The sequence below is a fragment of the Lates calcarifer genome, linkage group LG8 (assembly GCF_001640805.2).
Source record: "Lates calcarifer isolate ASB-BC8 linkage group LG8, TLL_Latcal_v3, whole genome shotgun sequence".
Classification (NCBI taxonomy): domain Eukaryota; kingdom Metazoa; phylum Chordata; class Actinopteri; family Centropomidae; genus Lates; species Lates calcarifer.
The window spans coordinates 4,503,282-4,517,457 of record NC_066840.1 but is presented as its reverse complement, the minus strand read 5'-3'; the positions used below and the strand labels follow the sequence as shown (position 1 = coordinate 4,517,457).

General features: G+C 37.8%; 1 protein-coding gene across 1 annotated transcript in view; it reads right to left on the bottom strand.

Moving 5' to 3' along the window:
• The window catches only part of LOC108878814 (gamma-aminobutyric acid receptor subunit alpha-2), a 29,277-nt gene extending 18,709 nt beyond the window's left edge, over positions 1-10,568 (bottom strand). The window contains exons 1-4 of the mRNA XM_018669788.2: positions 10,142-10,568; positions 9,601-9,685; positions 7,388-7,503; positions 60-127 (exon numbers count right to left, since the gene is read on the bottom strand). Of these exons, the coding sequence (XP_018525304.1) occupies positions 60-127; positions 7,388-7,503; positions 9,601-9,671 (255 nt within the window). The 5' untranslated portion in view covers positions 9,672-9,685; positions 10,142-10,568. The remainder of the gene's footprint in view (positions 1-59; positions 128-7,387; positions 7,504-9,600; positions 9,686-10,141) is intronic.
• Between the last annotated feature and the right edge of the window lie 3,608 nt (positions 10,569-14,176).

Below are 14,176 nucleotides of genomic sequence, written 5' to 3'. Positions count from 1 at the left end.
AACAAAGATATGGGTGAATAATTTACTACAATGAATAAATGTCCAATATCTGCTCTCACCATGTCTGTGTCTGAAACTGGTCCAAAGCTGGTGACGTAGATGTTTGTCTTCACCTCAGTTACCCTGTCTGGATGAGACACAACAATTAGAGGCATAAAGACACCAAATGAGAAAAAAAACAAAATGCTACAAAAAGTTTAAAGGCAATGAGGGGAATATGGGATTTTTACATAGTTTTCTACAGGCTGTTTTCTTCTTCTATCTTTCTGACAATTTTGTTTCACAGATTTTTAGTACAGACCAGGAAAGCTGACCGAATACTGTTTGTTTAAAGCTTTATTTTTCATCATCTAAAAGAGAAAACAAAGACAATTGAGGTGTTGTTCTGTGGGTTTTAAACAGCTTATAAAGAATGAGTTTAAACTTGCATGATAAAATCTAGTTTGACTACAACATAGGGTCACCATTTTTTTTTTCCAGCAATAGCCATTTGATGTATTTATATTCAGTGATTACATTGATATTAGTTTTATATTGTTAGTGGCAGAGTCCGCCACTCGCTTGTGGGACTCAAATGACCAACCTATGCACAGGGGATTACACTCTCCAACAACCACTCTGAAACTGCACTAAAATACTGTTACTGCAAACTTAAGGTTTCCTACTGTCACTGCAAAAATGTGTCTGCACAGCAAGACAAGCTCAGACAGAGCTACAATATATTGTTTACAAATTCAGATCACCTCTACATCACTGTGCAAACCAGTTTATGGGCAGCTCATGTAAGATTAAATTTAGTGAGCCACAGTGACATGTAAGCTATGATTTTAAGCGTAGAAAATTTGTCCTAAATGTTCATACTGATGTGACAGATAGGAAGAGCAAACCCTCATATGCTTCCTATTCAAGTGATAATGTGTGACTGCATCAGTACTGCTGCATCAGGTCCATTTGCTTTCTCTACACTCTGTCTCTTTCAATAATTACTGAAGCTCGATCTCTCATGCTCGCTCAATTCAAAAAGCTTTCACGTTTTACTCTACACTCTGTACTACAGAGCAAACAGCATCTCACATACAATCTAAAGAGATCATTACTCCTAAGTAAAGTGCTCTCATGCATGGCAAAGCGAGCCGGCGTCCACCTCCTTTTAACAAGACATATTATGGAAATGCTTTCTTATTTATAAGGTGATGTAAATCAAGAGAAAGCGACAGGTTGCTGGGTAATAGTTGCAATCCATTTAGGGAGATATATGGTGGGGTGCTTTTATTTATGTAAACCTGGCCTTTGTATGTGGATCAGGCTGGTTTGAAATGATCAGGTTCCATTAGTTTGACTTATTTGAAGAGAAAGGTTCTTTATGGAGGCATACATGAAACACAACACAGTAAAATCTGTGTTTGACACTAAATGTCGAGTCTTCTATATATGATAAAATGCTTATATTTAGTGACTAAGTGAATGATTGAGACACTGGCAATGCTTAACACTATGAAATATGAATGAAAAGCTTATGTTTTTGTGCACTTTGCCTCTTGATGATCAGTGTTGTATATCAGAACATTCAGAAAAAAGTGATCTTTGCACACCTGTGTTTGTATATATAGTTTTTTTTATATGAAATAATGTTTTCTGTAGATGTTTTGAGGGTTCCAGTGCTACTACTTGCTGTTTTTAGATGTTAATTGTTAAGGTTGTTGCATATTTTATTCTTTTTACCCAGATAATAATCTCATTTTTTTTCATCGGGTATATTGTGGTCATCTGTGGTTTTTTTTTGTTTGTTTTTTTGTTTTTTTAATCTTTCCTTGCTCCTTGTTTGTTCCTATGAATTAGTTTTACATGAAATGCCAAATGAAGGTTGACTGACCAACACACTATTCATTCAATTTATTGTAAGTATGGACTGAAGGTGATTTTTGTTATATCACATCACAAAATTCCAAACCTGTATGAAAAACCCCCACAAGAAAAGGTCTCCAGAAAACCAAATCCACCACCGCCGTATGACAGCTCCAGTCCAGTTTGCATTGCATGAGTGGAGCAAAACTAACCATATTTGTACAAATGATGCATCCTCAATAGCAAACCTAGAAAAGCACAGCCCTCAGGGAAAATACATGTTTACTATTTAAAAATATCCAGAGTGCATTTAATGCCTGAGGACGTTAGGACACTTATTTATAGGAACAAGGACAATACCTAAAGTTCATTTATTCAGCAAGAACAGTCATAAACATGTGCTTTTCATATCATCTGAATCATTTGGTACAGATGGGCCTGCTGAACCATGTTTAATTGGTCAGATGCAACCTGTCTGTGTTAGGGGACTGTGCATCCCGCTGTGCAACTATCCAAATGTCAACTTAACTCTTGCCAGTTTGGATACAGATAAAGAGCATGAGCAAAAACCCAATATTGGAGTGCAGGGTGAGTCAGAGGGAATGAGTGATATCACTTCAGAGAGATGATATCTTTATTAGCCAAACCTGATTTGATTATATCAATCATAAGTTTTAATTAAGTTAAGTTAAATTAACAATCTGTAAAACTGCCACATTGCTTTACCTAGTGATTAAAGAATGTTTATTACAACTTTTTCACTAAATTTCCTTAACACCTGATGTCCTCTGTTGTGTTTAATATTTCTATGTGGTTAGCCATGCTAGCTTTTTTAGCTGTTTGAGCAGACATTTTGGTTCCTCTATCAGCAAGTCCAACCAGAAGTCAACACAATATCACCCAAAGTGCAAACAACACAAATGTTCAACAATGACTATTAAAAGAAGGGAAATATCTAACGCCACCGCAAATATTGGAGGTGTTTAACGATTATATAAAACTTAAATAAAATAGAGCTGACTTCATTGGTTAGCAGTCAAGTGTTAGAGAACTATTGCCAGTTTACACAATCAAACAACAAAAAGCAAACTTAGTAACTTCCATATTCACTCTCCCATCAGCTCTTTTTTGTGGGGAGAAGGGTGGTGATGAGAGCAGTAAAATATAAAATATATCCATATAAACATATTGATTAATGCAGCTTTAAAGATAAATAAAAACCTGCTCTTTAAATTCTAGAGAAAAGATGCATTGATGGATGTTTACTAACTGAAGTATTGTGGGATCCTTCATAGCAAACACATGTGAGAAGTTTCCTTGTTTTTAACCATCCAGCTAAATTTGAATGGTTAAAAAAAAATCGGCAAACATATAAAATAAGGTTTCAAATCTGCTCTGCTCTGAGACACTGAGGGCGTGTCTGCTGAAGGTGGCACAGTGTCAGTTAGCATCTTGTTGGCACCATGACCTGAAAAATGGATACTAGCAGCATTGGAATTGTACAGACGTTCACATTTGAGCCACCAGAGCCAGAGCAAAGATTGGAGACTGAGGACAATTTTTTATTGATTTGGAATGTGTAGAAAATGGATGGTCGGACTATCTGTGAATTCCCGTTGCCTCTGTTGAAAGTTTGTAAAACCAACCGGAGTGAAATGACCACTGTTGGTGGTGTTCGACAGCTCTTCGTCAGTGTGGCTCTTCACAAAATTAATCCATCTCTTAATGCCTTTGAAAATTTAAATAGGGTGATGACCGAACTGTTCTGCAAACTCTGGCATCCAGGGAAGATACATTTGCGGGACGATGGCATAGTTAGCTAGCAAACCCTACAGTAACTTGCAGTGGAGCGGAAGAAGCACTGATGCTAATGCAGCACTGCTATTTGTATCAGTCACAGTCTTAGGGGCGGGGTTATGCTGAGTGGAGCCACCGTTTCAGACCCACCCATAAAATCCTGAGAATGAAACTGTGAAAGGGTCTAACTCCACAATGCAGTAATGCAGAGTTTACAGACTTTACACATGTTTTCAGGAACAAACATAAACAATGTGTCAAACATAAATAATGTGTTTAGAGACAAATCTCTGAATTTTCTTTACACAGACTTTAAGAGTTTATATTTCCCTATTTTCATTTTTCACCTTCCAGTGGAGCAGTGACCATACTCGACAACACAATTTCTTTTTGGTGCTTCTGACAAATCCAACAGCATCTTTTTAATCAGTGAGGACATCTCTTACAGCCTCAGATGTGATTTCCTCTAATAAAACAATTGGCGTTTACATTAAATTCCTGCTTGTTGCAACTTTAAAGCTGGAACATAATGTATAGCTCTAAGCATGAAGCTGTAGTTAGATGACAAATTTTTGGGGTAGAAAACAAATTAGTAGCAGAAGTGTGAATATGAACAGAAGTGAGCTGCCTTGCAGTCACATTAATGATGATGTGGGAGCAACTGTGCTTTCTGCATTCACTCTGCAGCCTGGCTTGATTTCAGTGAAAGTGACAGACACCGATTGCTGCATTTTAAAAGAGCTTGGTATCGCTTTAACACCCAAACACATGACAAGCATGAAAAATAAATGCAGGATTAAAGCAGTTAGGATTACAATTTGGTCCACAGTAGGTACATTACAGGCTCTATATTAGAGGAAAATAGTTGTTTTTGCTCCTGAAAGCAATAGGCCTATTTAGCTATCACATGGCTATGGTTATATTTTCTATAAATAAATTCAAGAGAAATGTGCAGCCTAAACCCACACTCTAATTCATTCATTGTTGAAACGATTACAGTAGTTGTTTTTCTTTCTCTCTCTCCCCTAAAACCTTCTAGTAGCCCCCAGGGGACACGTGGGTTCATCTCAAAAACCTCTGCCCTAGATTAATCTTTTCCATCTTCATCATTTGATTTTCAGTAGAAGCTGTAAAACTCACATCTCTTGTTCACTGCAAAAAACACTGTAAAACGCTCATGAGTGCAGACTTATCTGTCTCATGGTTTAGTGAAAACAATAACTTAATGTTCAACTTTACCATTTTATGTACAATGTAATCCAATGTATAGTAACAGACATGCAAATGATTCTGCCTTTTTGGCTGAAACTGTCTGAAATGTGTTAGGGGTTATTCTTTAGGCCATGGTTTGTGATTTTGTTAGATTGGATTTATTGCATTATATGACATAGGTGTTCATATTATTTTGTCCACACTCTGAAGCTGAGGGGATATTTAAAATTGTTGATACTGAAGAGTAAAAAGAGACTCCTGGCACAGAAAAGCTACAAAGTCAGACCAGTAAAAATGACAGTACATGTAGGGAAAATACATTTTGTAATATGCTCTGCATGTATGTAGGTAATTTGTAATGATGCTGTAAATACATGACTGAATTAATGATTCATACAGGGAGAGCACATGCATAGGTTATGGTATTTTACTGGGATTCAGCCTACGTTTTTTGCGGCACGCTACTTGAACCATGAAAACTGTCAAAGGGACTGACTCTGTATGACTATACTGTATGTATGAGTGAACACACTTGTGCAGCTGTGATGAGTCTCTTTTTCAGCCATTATAAATGTGTTATAAACCAAAGTCCAGTGAGGCGTTAACATGTTTTTCTCACAGATGAGACATACAGATCTAATGTGTCTACAATGTGGAAAATTCCATCTGATGTCATTTTATTTTCCTTTTCTAGACTGAATCCTGCACCGTGGTGTTGCCCTGTTTATATTAATGGGTAAAGTATGTTACTACACTCTGAGTGTTGGGGGTTTAGCTCCCACTGGAACCAAATCTGATAAAAATGTATGTGCTCATGGTACTTGAATGAAAGCATCTAATTTATGTTTGAATGTTTTATTTAAATGTTTTATTTCAGATTGCAGTTCTTCCCTAAGCCTGTCTTTTAACACGATCACTTCTTCAGAGCTGTCTGTTGGTGGAAAATCATTAGTTAATGTAATTTTTCTGTCAGTCAAAATCAATACAGTTTTAATTATGCAATCCTATAAATCTTCCAATGGACTACATATATTTTGTCAATGCCAGAGCCAAATGAAAAACATCAGGAAAAATATTCTCTAGCGATGCACTGACTATAAAAACACATATGATGGAAACAGGACTTGAAATATCATCATTAAGGTTTTTAAAGTAAGATTTATATATATATACTGGAGCTACACTATAGCAAAAGGCCATAGATTTGAGCTTTTCCTGCACAAACAATAAAATAAGCTAGCAGCACTATTACTGTAGGTCCAGTTGTACAGGCTGAGCCTTGCCAAGCTAAAGGAGGTCTGCTCCCCATATGGCAGCTCCTGGGCTGGGCTGATGGCCCCAGGAATTTGAATTTCAAATGGCACCAAATCCTGAGGGAGGAGCTCAGCTTTGGGATGAGGGGCCAGCTGGAAATGAGATGCCAAACATGGCGGATGATGGGAGAGGTGAGGATGGAGAGAGAAGCACAGAGGCCACAGGAGAAGGTATGATCCTCCACAAGTAATGAAATACTGTCCTCTGCAGACAGTGGGAATTGGACACTATCGAAGCCTGTTATGCTCCTGCAGTTTAAAATTTATCAAGTCTCTCAGAAACTAGGGAAACTCACCTTTTAGTGGCTACATTTCACAAAAGAATCAAAATATATTGCTATATTTTATGATACATATTGTTATTTTATACTATGGATTTTTTCTATTTTCATATTATGACATATAAACATTTCCAACATGTCAATATCACAAAATGACAACGCAGAACTTTAATAAAGCAATTATACCCATAGAACAAATATATATATATATATATATATATATATATATATACATACATACACACCTATTTAGACTAACCATTGCGCTATAACAAAGGGACCTGTGCATCTGAAAATGCAAATTCTGCAAGAGCTATTCCTATTTTCTTTTCATAGATAGTAGAAAAAATTAGAGAGATATCTGGTAGACCAGAATGTTATCCAAAGTATATTTCAAGGAATATACAAAATCAATCAACTTTCAGTTTACAGTAACTGCTCCTTTAAAATATATATTTTAAGAAGGAATGGACCAATGAATGAAATGCAGAAATCACTCAATACAATACTAAAAACCTCTGTCATACCAGTGAAATTATTTCAAACACGTTTCTACAGGCAAACTGGCTTTAGACCCATGGAGCACAACTACACAACACTTAAACAGAGTCACTGAGCATTTTCCGGGAAAACTCAAGCAAGAATATATCCGTCTGCAGGGTTAAATGTGGCCAGTTTGGCTGCTATTACTTTCCAGGAAGTGGAGTGACTGTTATATAACCTAAATGTTTTGTTCACAGAGTGTGTTTGTCAGTTTATTCTTGAGGGCATTGCTGCCAAAGGTTATCGGTACAACAAAAGCTGATGTTAAATGAAATGTTCTCACTCCAAATGAGCCATCAACTGTTTAAAAAAATAGAGACTTGATGTTTCATAACAAAAATCTAATATTAAACAATGAACTTCTGTACATCCATTGATAGTTCATAACTTCCTTACCCCCAAGACCAGGCCGTAGACGGTTGTCATATCCATCCAGCAGTCTGTCCAGGATCCGTGTGAACAGGGTGATGTTGGTTTTAAAGGCATCGGATGTGGCATCGGCATTCACTGATCTAGTAGACACACAACAACAACATGACCAGCTAAAGGACACTTCAACAAACAGGAATCTGATTAAATTTTAAATGTCTTTAGACTCATAACTCTGTTTTCGTCAGAAGCTTAATTTATGAAAAGAAAAGGGGTCATTATTATTTGGCAAAGACTCCATATGTGCCCACACAGACACACATATTGTTTCTCATCCACATGGATGACCCAGTTCAAGGCAGAACATTTGTGAGCCATCTAATCTTAGAGCCAAAACACAACTGAATATATGCTAATTTAATCAGAGCTGGAGATTCATGGTAAATAAATTCAGATAAGGTAATACGTTAAAGCTCGACATTATCACTACTGTCAACAGCTCTGGTGTAACAGCCTCAGGTTTTGGGCATGTTCTATTTTACGTAGGAAAAGACAATATACATACACAATATTAATAATTTGTTCACATCAGAATATTTTCTGTTTGGACCACATTTCTCTAATTACCATCAGGGAAAGTGTTGGATTAATGTAGGCTACATACTGGTGGGCTGAGAATATTTTATTTCCTATTTTCAAGTATGTTTCTCCAGTATAGCAACAACACTTAGTTGCATTTAAAATCACACCCATATGAGGACAGCATGCAAATGTTAAGGCTGCTGGCACCAGAAAAAACATCAAACCTGTGTTAGCGTATGAAGGAAACCTTATGTGGAAGCAATGATAACTCAAGCTTTCATATTTATCCATAAATCTTGACTAATTTAGATAATTCAGACAATTTTTATTGTTTTGGTTTAACATTGACCTGCTATCATTAGCTAAGTAGCTAACTAGCTAGTTTTCAAGGCTTCCTCAGCAGTTAACCAGTTAGTAATGTTAGCTAAAAAAGGCTTAAGTCATTTTCCTAACTACTGTACCAGCTACTGGCATTATCCACTTCCATGACAGATATTGAGTTTAGGAATTTTGTAAGTGTTACTTAGGCTGTGTACATGTCATTTTATACTGACCTCCAGCCTCCTGCTTGTACAGTTGGAAATATCACAAGACAAAATTGCTGGCAGTTATTTTAAAATATTAATAGATTTGATATGATTTTTTTTTTTTTTTTTTTGCAAACTACTATAGATACAATGTTGTGTAAAATGTATTTACACCGGTGCTTTTCTCACTGTGATATCTCAGAATATGTGCAGTGAAAAAGGCCAGTGACAATGGGATGGACAATTTGACCATGCCAAACACATTTTTAGAATCTCTACCATACACTGACGGGATCATAATGGAGCCTCAGGAGCAATTCAATTACCCTATTCAAATTACCTGTCATACTTCTTACATTGGTTGTCTTTTAATTTTCAACTGTCCTCTGGTGTGGGCAGTTTATTCTGGTCAATAGTAAAAGACACTTTAACACCTGATGTGATAATATAAGATGTCCTCTAATTTAAGAAAGCATTTAGTGGGACTTAGTAAAAAGTGTGTAAAGAAGGTTGGACAAATTTTCAGAGATATCAATTTAGAAAAGTAGTAGTAGTAGAAGTAATTATACCTGAGACATTTTTCAAAGACTTTTTATTGGTAGCTGTGTTTTCCTTGAAAGAAAGGCCATTTGGTCACAAAATTGCTTTCCAATATTAATATTAGCTGCATTACACTGAATTACAAAAGGGTATTGACAATTAATATCCTATTATAGAGCTAGTGTGTGTGTGTGTGTGTGCGCGCGCTATTTATCACGAAGAAATAATAATTGGTCTGGGGAATTTGTAATATTAAATAACCATGGAGACCCTGAGGAGTGAGATTTGTTTAGACCTACATTGTAGAAACTGCACCTCGCTGCAATAAGCCCCACTTTCTACAAGGCAGTAGATAATTACCCACATGCCCTCCAGGTTATTTTTATGGTCAGACTGAGGATGCTGAAGGCGGTAACTGTCTCCCCCTCCTGCGCATTGTGTCCACTGATAATGAGTCCAGTGTGATTGAGGGAAGAAAAGAAAAAACAGCCAGATACATGGAGACCTCTGGTCCGTCCCCAGAGACAAAGTGAGTGATCCTCGGCCTACAGCTCTTATCATTCAAGGCGTCTCCCCATTCAAAAGACTCACCTGGTTTTCCAGAGAGCTGTGAGCGCCAGAAGGCAGATGAGAAGTAGAGAAGCGCTCTCTCTGCTCCACATGGCTGCTTCAACACCTACACACAACAGGACAGCCACTGTAATGAATGGACGATCAGTTTAACCGGGTTGACATGCCAGTGGATTTATATGCGACCTACACACTCGTTAGATATCCATAACTTATTTCTGGGGATTCCCTTTAGCACACGGGGGGAAAAACAATAGACGGAGGAGAAGAAACAGCAGAGACAGCAACTGACAGTAATTAGTATTCACTGACACGTCCCACGCCTCCACTCACTGAACATTACCCCAAAATACTGGATCAAGTCAGTACACCGATTTGAAGGCGACGACAGAAAAATTCCTAAAATGCAGAAAATAACCAATAATATGAGGGAAAAAATGTAGAGGGGAGATCAAGCTGCCTCTCCCACGCTTTCCAGCATCTCCTCAGATAAAAATAAATAATAATAAAATAAACGTTTCCTTTGTGTCTGAGGTGGGGGAGAGAGAAAAAACAGACTCACCTTAAGTGTAGAAAGTACCTGCTGCAGCTGGAATCGTCGAAGATGCAAGAAAGTTAAGGACAATTCACCGCTCTCTCCTGTTCTGATGAGACTGAATGTGTGCAAGTCTGTCATGAGAACAAAGCTGCGAGCATTGATAAATCATAGTCCCAGCCAGCAGCAGGAATGCACCCGAAATGCATTGGCTTTCATGATGTCTCGAAATTTAATTTGAGGAATATAAAAAAAATAGTGACAATGAGATGAAGAGAAATGAAATTAAAAAATAAAATAAAAATAAAAATAAAAACAAGCAGTTATAGGAGCTGATCCTGGCTTCAAATTGCCCTGTTCAGCATCCTCCTCAGCTTGTACAGAAGCTCGATGTGAATCGTGATAAGCAAGAAGCACATCTCAGTCTCCCTCATCTCCACACAAAACTACAAAGGCTGAGGAGGAGAGACACTGGGTCCTAGAGGTAGTTTGGTATGCACTGAGCCTCCCTCCTGCAGCATCCAGACCCTACAACGTGAAGATGCTAACAAATGTTATATCCACTCACTGTTACTGCTCAGAGGCTTATTGATTATGCAAAACAGTCAAGCGTCATTGCATTGTTATGATGGAAATGGCGTATTTGGAAATGGAGTGTATAGTTTGGGTAACACAGTTGGGTATCTGTGCTGATACTCAGCAGAACCTTGATTTTCTTTTCATTTATTAGGCTCACACAGTTAAAATAAATAAATGAATAAGTGTTTAATCTGGACCTGTATATTTACTGGGGTGGGCAAGCCTTCAGCAATCAGATCATGGTACACTAACATAATATAATATAAATATAATATAAAGATATGGCCAGTATTAACCTGATGTACAGAATCACAAAATCCAATTATTAGTCCAGCCAATTGGATTTGAGAGAAAGTGTTTTTCTTTGTTGCATGTGTTTGTGTAAGTGGGGGAGACACAAAGAACGGATGGCCCTCTTCACACCTTGATGTTGCTAGGACTGTGTACTGTGGTGGAACTAGCCAGCCTTTTCAAATGAAGCTTCAGTGTTTGGAGAGCGCAGGTTTGTTTCTCCTGATCACCTCAAACTGGAAACTCACTGATGAGATAAATCAAAATAAAAATCATCAAAATTACTCTTTTTCTTCTTGAATTGTGCCACATATTCTACAATATATTGACATCTATGGGAGCTCTTCTTTCAGCACCACATATTTCAGATGGGATGTCTTTTACTGGACTAATGTAACTCCATCTAACCTGTAACTAACTCTAAATGTAGTACTTAAAAGAAGCCAGTGTGCAAACAGTCTTTAAATTATTATCTGTAAATTCTGCAACACATTCCTTTAATAGCAGAGGTCAGTCTCTGGTGTTTTGTTTCTCTGCATAAGAAAGACCTATATTTAGAGTAAGACTGGACATAAGACATGGTCAAGTTGAATTCTCTGTCATGTTTCAGCAATGTTTTTTGCATTTTTTTGTCTATTATATCTAAAATAAAGTAGAAAATGAATGGTGACTCCTTTCATGACTGGATTACTGACTGGGAAAAGTCAGCAGCTGAAGACTCCAAAACCCTACATTTTCACTGCATGTCACTTGTGTTTTTGTTGAATGGTTGGGTTTCTTTGAATTTATAAACTACAACTACAGCTGTAATCAACTGTAAAAATCTGATATAAAAGATGTTTCAGATTGTGTTCGAAGTCTTAATAAGCAATATATCAAAGGCACAGAAATGAAAAGTGTATGTGTCAGGTGAGAAGTGTGGCAGGACGCTCAGACAGGGTGAAGAAAGGATGAAAGAGCAGGGAGACCTGCTGACTGATAAGCCACCACATACCCTGATTTAAGAAGCAGAGGAAGTGAGTACTCACACACACACACAGATCAAAACAGACCACTGGAGCCTCAGGGGTCAGACCATTATCAAGCAGTTGCTGCCTCCCTTTGCTGTGCTTCTGAGTATAAGGCTGTCCCATTGATCTCTGCTCTAATCCATACCTGTGACAGGTGATCAATGAGGCAGGTCATCTCAATAACCGTGACCCACGGGTCCATCATCAAGTCCAACAAAGCAGGCAGGTAGGAATGAGGCAGCTGAGGAAAGCAAGGACATCGAGGACAATTTAAAAAAAAAAAAGCGTATCTTTTATTTTGTTAAACTGTGTTTACATGCGTGTAACCGTGTTCCTTTTTTCTCTGAACTTGGATTTTACATGCACTGCTAGCCTCTGGGTAACATACTCTTACAGCACATTGTTTATTGCAAGATGTTGCATCATACTCAGCCTACTGCTAGGCCTGAGTGTGTCCCGGTTGGGCACAATGAGTGACAATGCATATTGATCAAGTCCATGTAGAAGAATCAACCTTTTTACAACACTGTCACTGTGTGTTTAATGTGTTTTAGGAAAAGCTGGTGTCTGAGAAATCCTGGAAAATTATGTGCAGAAGGGAAATATCTTAAAATCCTCCTGAATTAATTTGGTAAATAGTTTATTAAAACACACATTTGTCCTGGCAGCACTGTGATTTGAGCCACTTAGATTAAAGCCACATGCTAAATACGAACAGTTCCATCCAAATACGTAATGTAGTTCATTATAAGTATGATTAATGGAGGGCTGAGTAACTCCAATCTGTTCTTTTGCTGGTAACCCAGACTTGTCCATTAAGCCTCTGTTTGTTTTTACAGCCACCAGTTTCCAACAGACAGATTACCTGTAAACAGCAAGAATACCAAGGGAGCAATACAAATGCAGATTCAGACTGGCAGGGATTGACTGATGTGCTTTCAGTCTGTGGGGGAGCAACTCAATAATGATCTGGTCAATCAAAAAAAAAAAAAAAAAAAAAAAAAACAAGTAACAGAAAAGTGTGCTGCTGCTGTGCATTTAAACAAGCTGAATGAAATGAACAGGTAATAATTCATGGATGCTGCCTGTATTTGCTTGTTGCAGACTAGAATGTAATAGACTAAAATGCTTAATAGCCATGATGGGTGACATGACTCACATGCATGTACAAATGTACATACACACGCACACACACACTCACACACATTCATTGCTCACACACAGATCTACACATACACACATACACATACACACAGCTACTGTCCTCTGCTGGAGAGACACAGTAATGTTCCAAACATCAGTCCGCACAGATCTGGAAAGAGACCGTGGCAGCATGGACATTTCCATCACCAGGTTTGATTTTCTTTATCAACAGCTCAAAGCAGCATCGTCACACACAACGCTCAGTACGATGTGTCCATAATCACACAGAGCAGCTAAACATAATATCATGTATGGTTCCTTTGATATGATTCTCATATAAGAATATACCACAGCACCAGGTGGTTGGTGACTCTTGGTGACATTTTGGTGAGAAAATACCTGAGCCAGTCATACAGCATGTTGTTGTCAGCTGCATGTCAGCATGAGTTGATTCACCAGGCAATGCTGGAAATGCTAAACCATTCTCAGGCCTGTTACCTCGGCAACAAGCCATGCATGGCAGAAGAAAGATGTTGTGAGAGAAAAAAGATGAGGAGCCCATCGAGGGGCTCTGACACTCTTAAAGTGATAGGTCACCCTCAAAAACCATTTGTCAAGCTACACCGGCTCAATACACAATACACACTCACGTTGCATGGTAATATCTTAACAGCTGATGCATCATTACACTGGAACAACTAAATGGGATGCAGCCTGTTAGCAGTGTTATTAGTTACACCTGCATTTGACAAGTCAAAACGTCCTCTGTGGGAAAGGCATATAAATCAATATCTAAATGGACATGTTTATGTTCATTTGTGAAGAGAAAAGTGCAGCGGTAGAGGTGAAAAATATCATAATCAACCAAAGATTTTTTAAAAAAGAGCTTTTACTTTGGATGTGCAAAATCTTTTTGGAGAATATATTGAGGAATCTGTATGAATAATGACGTGGACCTACAGAGAATCCTCAGTGTAAGCATCAAATGAGTAATAAAACACATTTTGAAGGTTTGATAAACAGTGATCTAATAAAAAAA